The sequence below is a fragment of the Ciconia boyciana genome, chromosome 10, assembly GCF_034638445.1.
Source record: "Ciconia boyciana chromosome 10, ASM3463844v1, whole genome shotgun sequence".
NCBI classification, from domain to species: Eukaryota; Metazoa; Chordata; class Aves; order Ciconiiformes; family Ciconiidae; genus Ciconia; species Ciconia boyciana.
Window position 1 is genome coordinate 22,706,734 of NC_132943.1, and position 18,003 is coordinate 22,724,736.

General features: G+C 39.8%; 1 protein-coding gene across 1 annotated transcript in view; it reads right to left on the reverse strand.

Moving 5' to 3' along the window:
* Positions 1-17,604, reverse strand: part of ABCB11 (ATP binding cassette subfamily B member 11) — a 46,252-nt gene extending 28,648 nt beyond the window's left edge. Inside the window, exons 1-10 of the mRNA XM_072874138.1 lie at positions 17,529-17,604; positions 12,379-12,400; positions 10,903-10,950; positions 10,755-10,803; positions 8,717-8,958; positions 6,970-7,057; positions 6,174-6,307; positions 4,172-4,343; positions 2,290-2,414; positions 1,351-1,525 (exon numbers count right to left, since the gene is read on the reverse strand). Coding sequence (XP_072730239.1) covers positions 1,351-1,525; positions 2,290-2,414; positions 4,172-4,343; positions 6,174-6,307; positions 6,970-7,057; positions 8,717-8,958; positions 10,755-10,803; positions 10,903-10,950; positions 12,379-12,400; positions 17,529-17,604 — 1,131 coding nt within the window. The remainder of the gene's footprint in view (positions 1-1,350; positions 1,526-2,289; positions 2,415-4,171; positions 4,344-6,173; positions 6,308-6,969; positions 7,058-8,716; positions 8,959-10,754; positions 10,804-10,902; positions 10,951-12,378; positions 12,401-17,528) is intronic.
* Positions 17,605-18,003: the final 399 nt, after the last annotated feature.

Sequence of the window (18,003 nt, forward strand, 5' to 3'; positions counted from 1 at the left end):
TCCATCATGAACATGAGGGAGCAGGTTCTGTACATTTGATAGAAGAAGAAGGGAAGGCAATGCTTAGTGTATCTCAATGCAGTATGGCTGGTGCATGACAGTTTTTCAGAGACCAGGAAAAGCATACTTAAATGTTTTGTATCTACAAATCCTCCCCTCCTCCCCCCTGCCAGACTACGAGTGTGTGGTAGAAAACATGAAGTACAAGAAAGATGACCGGAAACTGAGAGAGGAAGGGGAGCATAAGGAAGAGTGTCTCCATTGACAGCTACAATTTTTCAGCTACAGGGTAGCTCCCCACTGTTTGCCATTTGTCATTTGGAAGCACTGAACTATAGTTATCACGTGCAAGGCAAGGAAATTGCTCACTTTGTTTTTCACAGCACTACCTTGTCTCAACTACTGGTGTCAAGAGCCGTTGCAAATGATTTCCTGGGAGGGACATCCTCCTTGAACAGAATGACTCAATTTTACAATGTTCTCAGTGTAATTTAACAAGCTCCATTTAACAGGAAGTTTTGCACTGCATGCTGCTGGTGGTTGGGAGTTCTCATGGCGTGCAACAGGCAGAGAAGGGTCAGAAATAGAATTCTCATCAGAACACCCAGGACTTATCAAGGTTCAGGAAAAATTTACTCTGGGTCTGGACTGGAGCCTGCCATTTGGGCAGTCCTGACTTGAAGCAAATAACCGAAATATCTGTAGATGTTGGTTTTATTGCATTTAGGGCATCAGTGTCTAAAGCATCTACTGTGCAGAAGTGGATGCATGAGTGCCGTGCACGTTAGTATGTTTTTTATATACACTGCAGGAGCCACAGCCATGTGTGTTTTTATCAGCATATATGTTTACATGTTCTCTGTCAACTATACAGCTGGGTGGGCAATTAGCAACAGAAAATGATGATTCAATGGAACAGAAACGGTTATGAGAGAGAGGTTAGATTCAATAAAACTTTCTTTGGTCAGGTTTCTCTTTACCACAATGGGGTTTTTCATCACCAGGCAAGTTCTTCAGAGAAGCCAATATCCCAGAAGCCACAGGCTGACCCACAAAATGGGAAAGCTAGTTCCAGGCCTCTGCCAGTTGTGTAGCAGGCTCTCAAATGAAAGCATTATTCTGATCGCAGTAGGCAGCATTTCAAATCTTTAAAATATACACGGATTTTTTTTTAATCTTATCCAATTGTGTCATATACTTTCATACATATACTGAGTAATGATCTTTAAAAGACACATATAGCGTTTGTTACCACGGAGCCACCAGATACTAGAACGCTACAAATATATGTTCCAGAATTAATGTTTCAAGAAACAATCCAGAAACGTTGCATCAAGCTCAAATGGGTACCTGCAGAAGAGTGCCAGGTGAATACTCTTCTTCTTCAAGGACAAGTTTAGAGCCATACCAAAAGGCTAATGCATAACACAGGAAAATTATAAGCCACATGTAACCAGTGAATAATCCCATTATTATTCCTTTTCGAATTCCCCAGTGCTGAGCAAACACCAGATTTTTATCATATCTGTAGAAAGAGAGAAAAATAAAGGGGGATGAAATTAATTTGATAGAAAATTCAAAATGAGCAAAGGCCAACAAAATGAGGCATCTTCAATGACTGGCTGTGCCACAGTTAACAGAGGGTCCACATAAGGTTGATACCTCTCACTCTGAAGTGAGAGACCACTGCTGAAACCAGCAATGCTCCCAGATCATGAAATCCTTGTATGTTCTAGTGTAATAAGCACAAGAAAAGCCACACTCACTGCAGATACCTTGCCATGGGATTTGGGGTTTTAGCAGAGTGACACAGGATTTGAGAATGTGGCTAATGCTTCAGAGCACATCCTACAGCCGTGTTATGTTTTAAATGAATTTAAGAGAAACTTGCAGCTTAACATCATCAAATCATTATGCCTTGCTGGAACTACTTCTCTTACTTAGCTTGAAAGTACCCAAAATTTTCAGATGTGCTGCAAAAGTGATACATCAGACAATGTTTAGAGGAAAATTTGACAGTATGTTCCTACAAGTGGGAATGACTTGAAGATAGTATTGCTGATATTTTATTTCACTGATTGACTGAATTATGAAACTGCTTTTGCATATGTAATGTTATTTGAAACCTAAATTGCTATAGCGTACATGCATATCATTCTCAAAGCTAACAAATGGTCATTGTTGTAGAATTTAGAGACTAATTGCCATGACTCTGAAGTACATTACATTACAGCATTACGTTGCTACAGTAAAAAGAAATCAGAGACCTTACAATTTGTCCAAACAAACCTTTCAACTTCTTTCTTCTCCCCACCAAAAGCAGCCACTGTTCTGATGGATGAGAGCACTTCATCAGCCACAGCTCCAGCTTTTGCATAAGCCTTTAATTCTTGGCCTGTTAGTTTTGCCACAGCCTACAAAAGCATAAGAATTGCTGGTTACACCTGAACTGGATGCAGACAAGGACAGCAGTAAGCAGTGCTTGGCTGTCACACTGTGCTGTCTGCTCTGCCTGAGGTTACCTCCTCCACTCCGAGCAGCCTTTTATTAGGCATGCTGCACACTCAAAGACTTCTATCTTCTAGTATTAGGGCATATACCTCTGTAGCATATGGTTTGCAGAACAATTATCACCTTGGCCAACAGCTCTGCTCCAGGTAGCTAGAAAGAGCACTGACAACACCTGCTTTCCCTCCCTCCTCCTCTCTCTGCTGCTAACTGGGCTTAAGCAGACTGCAAACTGAGGGTTTGCACATGATGGGAGGAAGGGGGAGCTTAAGGAGCAAGTGTAGCCCTTTAGCCACTGTGGCAGAGCCCAGCTTCGGGAAGAAGTAGTAATGGTACTGATGGGGGAGGATGGAAACAGATGTTGCCTACCGTTGTGCTTTGTTTCTTGGGCTGACAGCAAACAGGTCCCTACACAGCAGCCCAGACCGCACTGGATACCAAAAGCTTACTTAGGCTCAAAAAAATCCTCAAATTAATGGAAGAAAAATGTAGTCACGTACAATTCTTCACAAGGACACCACGTTGGCTTGGGAATGACACATCACTAGAAATTGTAAAGTGTCATTATTTGCTTTCTCTCTTCAAATACCCTACCCCAGGCATCTATTAGCCACTTTTGGAGACAGGAAACCGGGCTAGTTTGACCTTGGGTCTGTGTTCTTTATGGTAAAAAACAAAGACTTGGGTGGAAAGGCTCGTAAGGAGGAAACACTTAACAGTGGGTATGTGAAAGGAAAGAGATGGGCACAGAGAAATAAGAATGGAAAGGGGGAGAATTACAAACATAAAGGGGAATGAGCTCAGAAAGAAATTGCAAATGAAGGAAAGAGGGATTTGGGGGTTTATTTCATTCCCTGCCAGGATTCTGCTCTCCCACTTCACACTGAGTCATCATTCATGTCATGTACTTGCAGCCAGCACAAGGTGCTAAAGGAAAGCAGGAAGATGAGAAATTAGTCAGAGTTACCTTACAGTTTTGATAGCAAAACAATAGCAAACTGTTCATGACGTGGAAGAAGTGAGATAGCCAAAGGGCTGAACCCAACCAAGAGCAGAGTGTGAGAGAGTGCAGAGGAGGAGTAGGAACTGCCCAGCCCTGCTGGGTGTGGGAGAGGAGGTGAGAGGGCAGAGGATCCTGCAGTTTCCCTCTTCACTGTCTTTCCTCTGCACAGTGACAGGGAGTTTGTAGGTAGCAGGTGGAGAAGCAGGACAGGAACAACTGGGAGAGGATGCAGCAGCTGCCAGGAGCAGGGACAGCTTAAGGTAAATTTGAGCAGTTGTTTTCTAAAAGCCCCTAATCTACATAGAGAAATCAAGCCTCGTGTCTAGTAACCATCTAAAGCAGGTGTGTAGTAACAGGGAGAAGGTGTAGGCCAGGTTCTGATCTCAGCAACCATAATATCCATCCACAGGACCCAATAGAAGGTATGCTTACACTCCCTTTGTAGAAGCAGGATATATTATTCTGGGAATCAGATATAAGCAAAGCAGGAGCAAAGCCTGCCTCCCCGCTCCTGCACCCCCAGTGCTGCTGTGATCATAATCTGCCTCTCTTGACTTTAAAGGGGTGTAATAGCCTTCTCTTCCACCAATCCTCCCAGCTCTATGGCATGACCTTCCTTGCTCATCATACCTCAACACGAACCTCTCACAATTCACTTACCAAGCCATAGACAGCCGCTCCAACGCCAAGCAGAGGACTGACTGCAATGATAACCAAGGTCAATTTCCAGCCACTGACAAATCCCAGTAGGAATCCACACAAAAAGGTGGTTAAGCGCTGGATAAAGATTGCTACTTGGTCAGCAATAGCCTCATTAATTTTGTTAACATCACTGGAAAAAAACAACAAAAGCCAACAGAAGATTGGTGAGTATATCTTTCGTTTGTGTTGCAGGTCTTGGCTATATTTGGGTTAGTTGTTCTCCCTTGGAGAGGGCCCTTCCTCACCCCTATTCCACCATCACCCCTTCCAAAGACCCTGGGCTACAGTGAGAAAACCTGGTGCCTTTGCATTGGCAGAAGGCTTTTATGCATGAATACTGCAGAGAAGATACTGTCTTTTCCCAGGAAAAGTCATCCTGCCAGCAGACTCATTCACTAGCTGATTCTTACTACTGTGCCCCAGCTGATTCAAAGGAGGGGGCAGAGACATCCCAGCTGGATGCAGCTATCTGATAATGGAAAAACAGTATAGCTGATATGGCATTCCTCCCATCATGGGGCACCGAGAATGTACTATACCACCTTGCTAAGGGGGCAGGAAAAGGGAGGACGACTGTAGCTCTCTTCTAGTTCCACCTTCCACCACCTCCTGGTTCCTCTCTCCATCCTCTCAGGTAGTTTGTTCTCTAAATGAGAGGGAGAGCAGGAAAACTGAGGAGGGCTACTTTATCACTGGAGGCAGTGGAAAAACATGACAGCTCTATCACATGGGGGACAGTGGTGCAGTGGTTAACATAATTCGACCTCTAGGCAGCTGCAGAGTTCATTTGTTCTCTGTTATGCATTGCTAACACACACAAAGATGTCTTAAAGTGAAACAGTCTTTATACTTCTGCCACTCTTGGCTACTATCTCACCCCTGAGATTAGAAGAACTGGGAACTCCTGGAATAAATAAGAACAAGTGGCCTTGAGGTTTGAAGTGCAAAGTTGTTAGCTCATTGATATAGAAAGTAAAATTACAGTCCTCTTGAAAAATTTAAGAGTGTTGAGTTGAACATGTTTATAATTCTTCTGGAGAATGTTTTTTGTGGTCAGGAAGCTTTTTGTAGGCACAGGACAATGTTGTTTGAAAAACCAGGGAACTAAGTGTTACTTATTAGACAAATACATGCTCAGTTCCTATTTTTTGCCAGAGAAATTCTTTACAGGAACTTACACTTGGCATTTATTCTTCATAAAAATAACACCACAGAAAGTCATAGATACCACTGGGCAGTGAGTAAGGGCAAATCTCCTTCAACTACAGAAAAATCTTCTGCAGAAGTGACTACTATTATGCAGGCACGACTGAGAACAGGGAGCCATCTAGAGTTGGCATATTCACCTCGCAGCTGCCTTCAGCCTGTAAACAGGAACCACTAAGAAGAGGAGCAAGCCTTAAACTCCGCTTTTGCGAGGGCTAAATGTTTACCAAGGATAAGAAGGTTTCTCCGTCTACCTTGGGTCCCTTTCTAAAGGTAGGTGCTTGTACCTTCTTCAGCAGAAGATTAAGCAAGGCTCACTCTTCTCTTTTAAAAACAAACAAAAGCAAAGTGTGCCCCTAATGTAATTGTCCTTTCTGAGAAATGAAAGATGGTTCAAACCCACATCTCCAAAATGGAGTGGTAGCCAAATTATAGACTACTCTGAAAGGACTGGGCACAGGAGGAGAAGGGAAGGATAGGACAAGCTGGCAAAAAAAACCCACCCCAAAACCCAACAACCCCCCACACACATTTACTGACAGACGAGGCATAAAAGGGAAATAATTGTGGCTTAACAGGTATGGCACTCAGTTCAAAGATGGGGGGATAATCAGCCTGGTCTCTGCTCCCAGGAGCATAGCTGTATGTGTTTGTTAGAAGGTGTTTGTCAAATGCCTAGTTATTGGCACTCTGTTATGTTTGGAAGGAAGTGCAAAATGTTCTCTGTACCGTATGTTTTTTCTAGACTACTTACTCAGAAATTCGGGTGTTCAGTTCTCCTACAGGTGTACAGTCAAACCAGCCTATATCCATTCGCATTACGTTCCTGAAATAAGCTTTCCTGATTTTCTGTATCTGACGAGCTGCAGCCATAACCCAAAAGCAGATCTAGGAAGAGCATAACGTGGCTGATAAATTGCAGTAAAAAGTTTTTCTACTCCCAACAAATGGGAAAAAGCAATTTGGCTAAAATGGGAAAGACCAATTTGGCTATTGATAAAATTACTATTCAGGTAAAATATATTCTAGCTATGCAGACATCATAGTTGTTTTATGCCTTTGATCTTTAAATAATCCAACAATTTTATAAAACGTATGGATCAAGCATTTGTGTTAGTTCTGATAGCCTGAGAGGAGATGCAAGTTAAATTACTTATGCTGTTACATGAATGTCATATGGACACAAATTTTTCCATCTGCAGCTGTAAGTAATAGAGGGATGGTAGTCATCCTACCAGCTGTTATTTTGGGAGGGTGTGTGGATTCCATAGTAACCACACTTGAACAAGTATTTCTTGTGGTGTGAAAGGAGCAGCATGCATTCTTCTCACTGGGTAAAACGTATCCTTATACAAAGGTACGCATGCACAAATCCAAGGATGTCTCAGATTGCCAGAGCTAACCTATTTCAGCTGATAGAATGAGAACTGAAAGCATCTGCTTTGCTCAAATGGGCAGCTGACTGAGCAGTTAAAGGGAACATAATCATTATAAACTTAATTATTTAGTGATTTAAACTTTGAAATCAAAATAGGGAACAAAATACTGACTTGGAGGTATCCTAACACAAGTACGGCACAACCAATTCCTGCATAGTAACCTGCAAACTTGGTCATTTCTTGTTCAATGTCCAGCAGCCTGAAAATAAGGAAAAAAAAAAAAAAAAAAGAGTTAGCAATACTGTTTTAAGTTTCTCACAGATTTCTAATCTGGTGCTTCTTCAAGTTAGAGTCACGTCAGCTGGCAAGTCAGCTTGTTTTGCTAACAAGAGGCGTTGCTTCCGGATACTGAGGCTATGGCTAGCAGTGGCTAGTTTGCTTGCTCTGCCTGTTGCACAGGGGTAGGGTGCCGGCAGGTAGCAGGAAGTGCTCTGCCATCCTGGAGCAGCCCTGCAGTCTCTGAGAAAGCCCACCAGACTGCATGCTCTGAAACAGCACAGGTGAGAGGGTGTTTCAGGGAAGAGCTGCCCAACAAGTTGTCATTAGATGTTGAATGCACTTGCTTTGTGCCATTATACCAACTATAACACTCAGATTTAAATAGTGTTTTACAGAGAGAAATGAGGGCTGCTAAAGTCAATTGAAATATTACTTTGTACTGTAAACTTGCTAATCTGAAAAGATCATTTCTTTTAGCTCAAGTAGGAGGATTAAATTACTCTTAATATCAGTGAAGGGCATTGAGTTGCTGCTATTGCATTTAGATTACTTTGAAATAGGCATTTCAGGTTGTTACCCGTTATGCTTTTAGACAACTTTTTTAAAACATCCTGCAGACAGCAAATTTTATTCTGTTTACCCAGAATTTGGTACACTGAAATTTTAAGCCAAAAGGGAACACTATGCACCTGACCTGATCTCTTGCAAAAAACAATCATGGAGACAACTCATGTGCCTGACACAGATATCCAGTACCATTTTTAATGCTTTAATGTATCCTGCCTGGTGCGTAGTTGCTGCTTCAGAGGAACAGAGGTCTGTAGCAAATCCTGTATTCTACCTGCCAGCCCCATCTCGGAGGGCTGGCTTGGACAGCCTGGAGCAAATAATTTGGCCCCAGTCACCTACATCTAGGAATGTGAATCACTTCCCATGTGCTCTGAATTTCAGAGACCTTTAGCCAAGTAACTTTTAATTCTAATTAAATATCTAATTAAATGTCACTCAGAGATTAGAAAACTCTTAGAATGATGCACTGAAAAACAGCCTTAGGAAAGGTTGCATGTTCAGATTTGGCTTTGACAGATATCTGTATCTGAACGAATCATCTAGACTCCATTTATTATAGTTAATGGAAAGAAACAGGCACTCTTATAGGGCAGTTCATCTGCCCTGCCTTAGACATCTCCCATAAGCTAAGATGAATTGCATCCTAGAAGCACTAATTTCTCTTCAATGACTAAAGTTTAGCTAACTTGCTCAGAAGTCAGCAGGCGCCTGTAGGTACCTAAGTCCTAACCAGAATGACCAGAAGTCATTATTACCTTTAATGTCATCAGAGAAAACAGATTAATGAACTCAGATGTGTAGCAGATACATCTGTTATCAGAACAATCATCATCAAAGAATATCCTTGCTAACATCTATAGCTGAAAGACCAAGACCCAAGCTGACCTTCTCTCCCTCCAGGTAATATCTCCAGCTCAGAAACAGGACTCTGTAACAAGAACCATGCCCCTTTTCTGGCTTATGTATAGAAAATGTAAGGTTTAAAGGCTGAAGTGAACTTTCACTAGCAATACATTCTCTGACAAGCCATAATAACAGAGGAAAAGAAACAAATACATCTACTACTTACCCACATCTTATTGTGGCATTCTTTTCATTCTGATGAATAGTACCGTTAATCCACACTATGGTGTTATTTACACATGTCTTGCCTGGGTCTTTAAGCTCTTGCATTTCAATATCATATTCAATAAATGTGTCTGCCATTGCACCAAACACAAGCAACACAGCTGGCTGGGCTGCTCCATGAACAATAGCACAGAAAGTACCAAGAGCCATCATTAAAATTTCCATAGATGAAGAAAATCGAAACTAAAGAGACAGGAAAAAAATATGTTCTCTGCTGAGAGGCAGTCTTCATGCTGGTTGTATACTGATAAATCATTAATCAGGTGGATCAGATACAAAATCATTCTCTTTAAATTTCAGAATTATCTTCAATACAGAAAGAAGACAAATCTGTCTCTCTAATCTAATTGCACCTGTGATTACAGCCTCATAAATTATTATGAGCTCCCTTTTAGTTGACAGCAGAATCTGACCATGTGAATGAATGTCTTATCATATAACATTAATAGCTCAATATCATTCCACATTATCATCATTCCAGAAACTAGCTAAAAGATTAAGAATAGTAATTATAATTCATATATATAGTCTGCTTTGCAGATTTGCTGTGGGGATGGAGAGAGAGGGAAGGCAGGAAAAAGCCTTAGGGCATTACGTAAAGCCTCTGAATAAAGTTAGCCAATTTCTCAAAAGTCTGGGGTGCTGTGGTAGAAAGCCAGCTAAACATCTCAGAGCAAGTTCGCATAATTAATACTCTAAAACATGTTGGCTGAGCCAGGAAATTGTGCATTGGCTCTTAATCTGGGAGAAATATATAGAAATATGACATAGTATGCAGTAAAAAAAGGTTTGAGCTAAGTCCTATTACCTTACATTTGCCATGGGCCAAGAGCATGCACACATTCAGCTGGTGACTCAGCTAAGATACAGCAACTTAAGTTACCTTTGTCATGATTGTGTGAAGTCTGATTCTCAAGTTGAAGTCATGCATAAAGATATAGATCAAACTGTCTGTGTGGAATATCAGTATCAAATGCTATCTATTTTGAAGTAAGAGTGTAAAGAGAAATCATAACCTGCTGAAGAACCTGTCCAGCTTCTGTAGGTGCTATAAAGTGTCTAAGAGAAGAAAGGGTGGGAATTTGGAGCACATATGGAAAAGGGACATTAGGGCAGAGACAAGATAAAGGGAAAAACAAGTCAGTTAACATAAAAGATAAATAAATAAAAGGTCTTTCTACAAAAAATGTCAGAAGAAAACTATAGCACTACCACTGTTTTGCAAACCTTGCTCATAAGTAGTCTAGGAATTCCCTTGATTTAAAAAAAAAAAAAAACCACACAGAAAATGCACAGGTATGTGATATCTAATCTCTCAGCAAATCTGATGCAAACATACTGTGTTTCCCAACTGCACTTTAGGAGTTAAACATCTATGCAAAACAGGCTACACAATTCAAACCCCTCTGCTTGACAGACATAGCCCTCTGTGTGGACAGACTGTTCTCTCTACCCAACTAAGAGCTGAGATACTTAGCCAGGTAGACTACAAGCCACATGTACATAACTGCACTAGCCCAGTACTACAGTCAGGACCATATTAGTTTGGACACATAACGTGCATTCCCAAGTTTCTGTAGTTACCAAATCTTCTAATACCCATGAAGCTATTACAAGGGAGCTAAATTATCTGCCAAATATCACACAGCAAATTTTTTGCAGAAATAAGAATGAACCAAGGTTGCCTAGATCCCTGCTATGCATCTTAACTCTTTTCCCCATATCTACCTGTAGGTTCAATATAATGTGTTTAATAGACAATGATAGCACAAATATCGATGATTGATACCAAGCTGACAAAATGACAAAGGGTTCTATTAAATTCCCATTGACTTTAATGGCAGGATTTCATGCCAAATGTTTTAATCTTTTAAAGTTTGGCTTATTCACAGCTATTCCCCAAAACAACCATAGAGATTATTGTCACTTATTCCGCAGCACAATACACATAAAATATTTATAGCCATTGCTTTCATTACCAGCTGAAAGAAGCCAACACGCATACTGTTTTCTTTCTTTTCTGATGACCTTCAAAAACAGAAAACATAAAATTATAAACTTCAGTACATTTTAGTACATATTTTGTTCTATATGCAAAGATAGTACACAGAATTGAACTTAACTCACTTTTCACTTCTCTTGTCTATAAAAGGTTCTTCATATGTATAGAAATTTCTAGGAAAAAGGATAAGATTTTACATTCATTCTTTTATTCTCTTGATTACTTCTCTGAAATCACATTTTATTTGAGACATTTGGCCCAGAATTTTATGAGACAAGCTGTTTCTTTCACATTTCTTTGGAACCAGTGATTTGATGGTTCTTTTAAATTTTAGACAGGAACTAGAACAGACGTAGATTAAAATGATCTGAAGGTTTATGCTTTGTTTCATAAGCAGCTCCTCAAAACACTGTTGCTATAATGTGGATTGTGGGTTCTTGGAGGTCAGTTAGAGAAAAAACTACCATCCAAATTGTTGGCTAGTCCTTTCTTTAAGACAGACACAGCTCCTGTTCCCATTCCCTCTTATATTGGCTGCATGTTCATACGTCCATAGTGGCAGTAGAATCTCTCACCCTACCATACAGGGGTTTTTTTCAGTGCTCACATTATGTGTTGCTATTCTGTATGATCAGTTAAAAATCTAAAGGACTAGTTGCACTGTTATGGATGGGATCCATACTACAGCAAGTAATCATCAGCTGTGTACATTCAGTGATGAATGAGTAGGAATTTTGAATTTGGGTATTTTTTTTTTAATGAAACAAATGAATTTGAGCTATATTTGTCATGAACAGTTTTCAGAAACCAGATCCTAGAAAGCCTGAAGAAAACTTCATATGTGTAGTAGGTAGGACCATATGTGTGTTACTTGTGAAAGTCCAACAGAACTTGGGTTTCAAGATATGTGCGAGGACCATGGTAGACCTTGAATACTGGGCTGGTGCTCTCTGAGGTGGGCAACCTGACAAAGACAAAAATTAGGAGATGCTCTTGCTTCCTCATGCTAGTATTTCTCAGACCATGTACACTGTGTGAGAAAGAGCTGGCACAAATTACAGCACCCATTAGGATGTTCAGTCTGCTACAGAGTTGTCCCACAATCTAGGAAGAGGGTGGCTCTTAACCCTATTCAAATCTCAGATTATAGCTGAAGGTCAAGGTCTCTAAGTCATTTCAGCTTTTAATTATCTAGAATTCTATGTTTAAATCTTAATATCTGAGCTCAAATGATGTGAGCTAATTCCTTTTATTTTTAAGTCTCACAGTTAAGCTTTAAGAGAAATTAATCAAGATTGATTAAAATTCCTGAAAATATCATTTCTCAAACGGAAAGCACTAAAGAAAGATAAATTTGAATATCAAAAACATTGTCAGAAGAAAGACCATATTTTGCTGCCATGACTCCATGTTTTTAAAGGTTTCTAGGACTGTTTAGGTCTACCCATGTCAGTTGTATCAAATAAGGCAGTTCAACTCCTAGAGAACAGCTTTTCATTAAATACCATATATTCTATAAATGCGGCAATTTGATCCGATGACATTAACTTCTTTGAATATTCCTAGAAATACTGATTGTTCCATTTGTGTACATGACTTACTCTGATTTCTTGAAGCTGTTACCTGTTAGGGAAAATAAATGCACAGACTAGTTAATAATTATTGTTAAAGTACATAATCTTCTGTAGACACGTGAAACATAAACCCTAGAACCCCATGGGACCTGATCATTCCTGAGCTATAAGCATCTTATTCCCACTGATACATCTAGCCAGGGACATGAACTGACATGGGTCCAAAAATTCCTTGGTAAGTTTATATCAATTTATGCCTGCTTTCTCTTGAAGAAGTAGTGTCAAGTTTTCAATCCCCCAGATGACAGAATGGTTTTCACTAAATATATTATTCAGGACTATTTCCAAACGTCAACTCATTTTCATTGCAAACTGTTTGCTAGTATTCAACTAGTTCTCTTGGACACTGGCTCATCAAGGAATACTGCTCTACTGGCAGTCCATGCATGGTCCCTGAAAGGAGGAGTGGTAGCTCTTCACTCTTGCCTTCCAACAACTTAAAGACTGCAAATCAGGTGGAAGAGGGGCAGCTGTGGCCCTGGAGGGTAAGATGAATTTGTCAGACTGATGTCTATTCTTGGGATACTCTCTAAGGAACCATAGCTTAGAGAAATGGAATTATACTACAAGATATAATTATGCTGTAGGGCAACTTCTTAGTCCCCAAAACAGGTCTGGATTTAGCTCCCTTTCAAGAAATGTTGTTAAAGATGTCATACCTAAAGCACAGCTTGTGTTTGCAGGGGCCCCAAAGAAGAAGTGTCATCATAAGGGCATTTCTACATCTATTGATGTAGAAAATATTTGCTGTACATCACTTGAGATGACAATGAATAAAGATCTAGTTTTATGTATGCAGCACAGTTTGGATAATCTAACGGCACTGGGCATATGCATCTTGCTCATTTAGGATGCACTTGGCAGCTCAGCATCAGGTTCAGAACCATGGTATGCTTTTCAAGCAGTGCCTTCCTTTCTGCACATCTAGTGACACAACACTGAGCATACACAGGCCTGTCTCACAGAGCAAACACAGAGGAACTTTGCATCACAATTCACAGAGGGTGCAAATAAATCACTGCAACCACAAATTTTGCCTCCATCATTTTCCTACCCAATGGAAGAAGACTTTTCCACTGTCTCCAGGGTTTTGCATTTCCCAAGGCAACAATATTAGATGGAAGCGGTCCGAGTTTGAGACTGATGGAACAGCTGACTACATCTCCTTTTGGGGGTTAATAAGATAACTTTATTTGGCTTTAGCTAACAATGACTCTGTTGGTTTTATTCTGCTCTGTTTGTTGCTCAGGGATGGTAAAAAGATTCTTTCAATAAGGACATATGTCTATCCCAGGAATCCCAGGCATTTTCCGGGAAGGTTTTAATTTATAAAATTATTATTAAAGAAAATAATTTGCTGTTAGAAAAGAGATGGTTGTGAAGGAAAAAGAAACATCTGAAGTTTTTTGAAGTTTGGCAGCTGGTAACAGCTGCAATGGTTTGAAACCATTCCTAGAAGATTCTCCAGGGTGTACTGGAAAAGATAAGGTTTAGAAAAAGCTTCCTCTGCAGGCTGGCAATGCAAAGTGTTTTGCAAAAAATGAAGGAATTGTCTACTGAGAGGAAAATGGGAGGAACAAAAGAGTCTGGTGAAATAACTTTCTGAGTCATATCAATTTAGAGAGCAAAATAAGCATTCTCTGAAGGTAAAGAAACCCTAATCTATGAACTTGAAGAGGGAAACAAGAGTATATCAATGCTATTCAAGAGTGCGAGGAACTGCGGGCCAGCTCTTGCAGGCCAGCAGTTTTTAAGCAGGAGGACAATTTGGAATGACGTTACCTATGCTTAATTTGAAAGAAACAAACAGATGGGTAACAGTTCACACTGCTACAATTGAAAAAATAGAAAAAGAGGACAGAACATGATTTTTATTGAAAAGAAAAGTATGTAGGGAAGATGAAAGAATTTATTAACCCTAAAGAAAAAAGCTATAGTAATCTTTGAATGCTCAAAAAATTCTGAAAGAGGAATTAAGGCATTTAAGAAAGAAATTTTACAGTTTGAAAAAGGCACAGAATCAAGGAAAAGCTGAAGAACATTGCCAAGAATCTGAATTTTTACTGGTATTGTGAGTACACAGTAAAAGTTAAGCCTGAGGAAATCTGATACTTGATTTAAGTGATGAAAAATTGTACTCAAAAGGCTCCCAACTAAAGCTGGCTCTTAACTACACCTACAGATGTGGTGTTCAAGGGTTGATCCAGAGAGGGCTAATTCTTACTAATGTGTACAAAAGATGATTAATGAAACAAACCTCACTGGAGATTACAGAGCAGAAGAGATCAATCAGCAGAATGCCAGCAGGGTTTTAAAGCAATGATGTTTGTTTTGGGAAAGGTGCTCTAGCATTTCAACAAACTGCTCACTACATTAAGCAGAAAACACAGTGCATTTCCAAGGAAACTGAGAAACCAGAGGCAAACTCACTTGGATAGGCCAAAAAAACCTCAACTGTGAAAAAGAGGAATAGCTTTGGTCCCAATAGTAAGTCTTTTGCCAAAATCCTATAACAAGTAAAAGCAAAAAGTACATAAGACAAACTAACAGACAAAAAACAACCCCTCAAACCAGCTAGATAAATTGGGGCAATCTGGGAGAAGTGCTAAGTAAGTGCCTGGAAGAGACGAACAGTTTTCTGTCCTAGAAGTAGGACATAACCCTTTACCTATTCACTCCCTTTTCTTGTCATTCGTACCCCCTCTCCACCAATATTAGAGCCCACAATGCCCCGTGCATTGAAACTTCTTTCTGTTAGCAGCCTAAGTGAGGTTTTAAAAACAAAACAAAACACAGCAGTGGAAGGGAGTGGGGAGATCTGTACTGCTTCAGCATATTGATGGCTGCTCATTCCAGCAGGATGCAGAGCAGTGTGCTGGGGTAGCAAGCAGTATACTGGGAAGAGAGCAGACTTTCAGAAAACGTTCACAGTGGTTCCTTTCACAGTCATGGAGCTGAGGCTGCTTCTGCTGTGTTGCAGACTTTAAAAGCAGCTGCAGAATCTAGGATGCCAGCTTTGATTTTAAGAACACATGCAAGTTATTCAGAGAATTATTTCCCATGCTATCTTCTTACCAGCTGTAACAATAGATTTGAAGTTCCTAACAAAAACAGACCTTTGAATCTGTTGAATACAAGATTATCTAGTCTAGGAGAATAATCCCAGCAAAGTGAAAGAGATTTGATGAGGATGGTTAAAACCAAATGAATTATCTGGCTAACACAGAGAGACAGAAGGTGGGAACATAACACCTTCTGTACGTGAAGCTCTTTTTCAGTTTCTAATGTCAGACTAAAAAAAGCACACGTACTATCTTCTAATGGAACAGCTGCTTTTATGTTTGCAGATAACAGTCAATCTCTACAAAGATAACCACAACGAAGGCTTAGTCCAAGCTCAGACTGAATACTCCAAGTGTGTTCAAACTCTACTGTTATGCCAAGAGTCCTATGAGACATCCTATTACAGCTAAAGATTAGAAGGAAATCCCACACCCAATGAATGATACTAGATTGGAAATACAGACTTAGCATCAATCAGCAACTACTAAGTTTTAAAAATAACAACAGACATCACAGATCAAGTTACAGCCGGGACACCGTGCTGCTATATAGCAGGGAGAGAGGCTTGAAGAGGGCTGTCATTAAAAATCAGTCATAATGTCTTGAAAAAGTTTGATTATTGCCTGAAATTTCATGATATACATGGTTAAGCGAAGAATTTTGCTGCATGCCACAAGTTTTAACAAAAGGTAGATGTATGGTGCCCATAGAACAAAAGAGGCTGGACTGCCTTGAACTTAAGCTGTTGTCTAGGCAGGGGAAAATAATTCACTGTAACTCAGCATAGTATGGTTTGCTTTGATTTCTTTTTGTTGGTGAAAAATAGTTCCAAGAGAGAGGGACTGTCTTTCAACAAGAGTCTCCAGTTTTCTGGAGGTAATCTGTTATGAAGTATTTCAAGTGAAATAAAACTGCATAGTCTTTATCACTATCCAGCTTGATTGTTCTAACAATACATCTGATGAATTAAAGGGAAAAAAAAAAAGAACCCAAGATAAAAAAGCATCCCTCCTCCTCAAGCTGTGTTTTGTTCAGAGCCAACACAAGAGCACTTATTTTTGTGATGAGATAGGTGAAATTGGGAGTGAATGACACATTTGTAAATCCCAATAAGGCCTGTGTTTAGAACACAGGCTATTTCATGCATGGTCTGAAGCATTTCATTGGGTCCTAGGAGAATGTTTTTAATGAAAGCTTAAACACTTCCAGGATTAGGCCGCAGCTGTCAGGGAATTTGAAAATACAAAATGTATGTAAGCTTAGGGAATCTGGTGATATCTGAGTGCTGGAATCTTTTTGTGAACCCTTTTTACTCTATGTGAGGAGCATGTACATTGCACTGTATTGCAACTTATCTTCCATTATGTGCTACTGTTTTGCTTTCCTTTGTACCTTACATTCAGTACAAATATTTAACTTCCCTCTCTTTGTCGACTTTTCTCAAGTCTTATAAACAGAACTCAAAATATTTAGCAGTTTCTCTTCAGTGTTTCTCCTTGGGTCATGCCACATTTGGATGGGCAAAATGGAAAAGTGCACATTGCAAAGGAAAAATGGAAGAAAAGAGGAAAAGCTCTGATGAGATGATCTTTGCATAGCAATAGCTCGTAAGAATTATATAAGTATGTATAAGTATATATATAAGTATATATATAAGTATTATATATATGCCTAATATAAGTATGACTACAGATATACGTGTTTGTTGAAAGCAGCTCTAGAAACTATGGAAGACAGAAGTTTTTATTTTTTTCCCCAGTAAAGGCCCTTTACTTGTACATCAAAGTGCTGAGTATAAAAACCTAGGTAGATACCATGAACTTGTAGGCTGATAAATAAAGATTGTCCATGAGTAGGGATTGTTATACATAGTTTTTACAGAAAAGTTGTTTTGCAAGCAGCATACCCATAACAGCAGGTACCACATAACTCTATATTTGTTCTACAGACTATTTGCTTTGTATTCTGTAGACTATTTGTGCCACTTAGGCCACCCACCACCTACTTTACATGCTTTATAAAATAAAGAGCTGACTGAATAATAAACTTCTTACATTTGTGATCCAAGTCAAAAGCATAGTTATCCTCTCCCAATCTCTTGATGCCACGCAGAACAACAGGGTCAGACATGATGATTAGTTACTTAAATCAGAAGTCCTGAAGAGAGGGGAACCACAGGGGAAGAGTATCAGCATATGTTTGTCTGTGAACATACAACAATATTATGTTAAATTCCTGCTTACCTCAGTTTTGCCTTATTATCCCAGGGCAATGCCACTGATTACAGCACAAGTTATAACAGAATAGATGTCCCAGAGACAGTGAAACTACAGAGTAGAAAAACACCTCAGAGAAGCATGCCCAACTCACCCCTAAGTGCAAGGCCTCTGAAAGGCTTCAATGCCTCCTGCCTCAAGTGAGGGCTGCTCCGCAGGGCTTTGCAGCCCACTGCAAACAGCCCTGTCCCCATTAATAGCTGTATTAAAATAAAATACTGCTTTTGTGCAGGTGACATCCGTAGGTTATAGA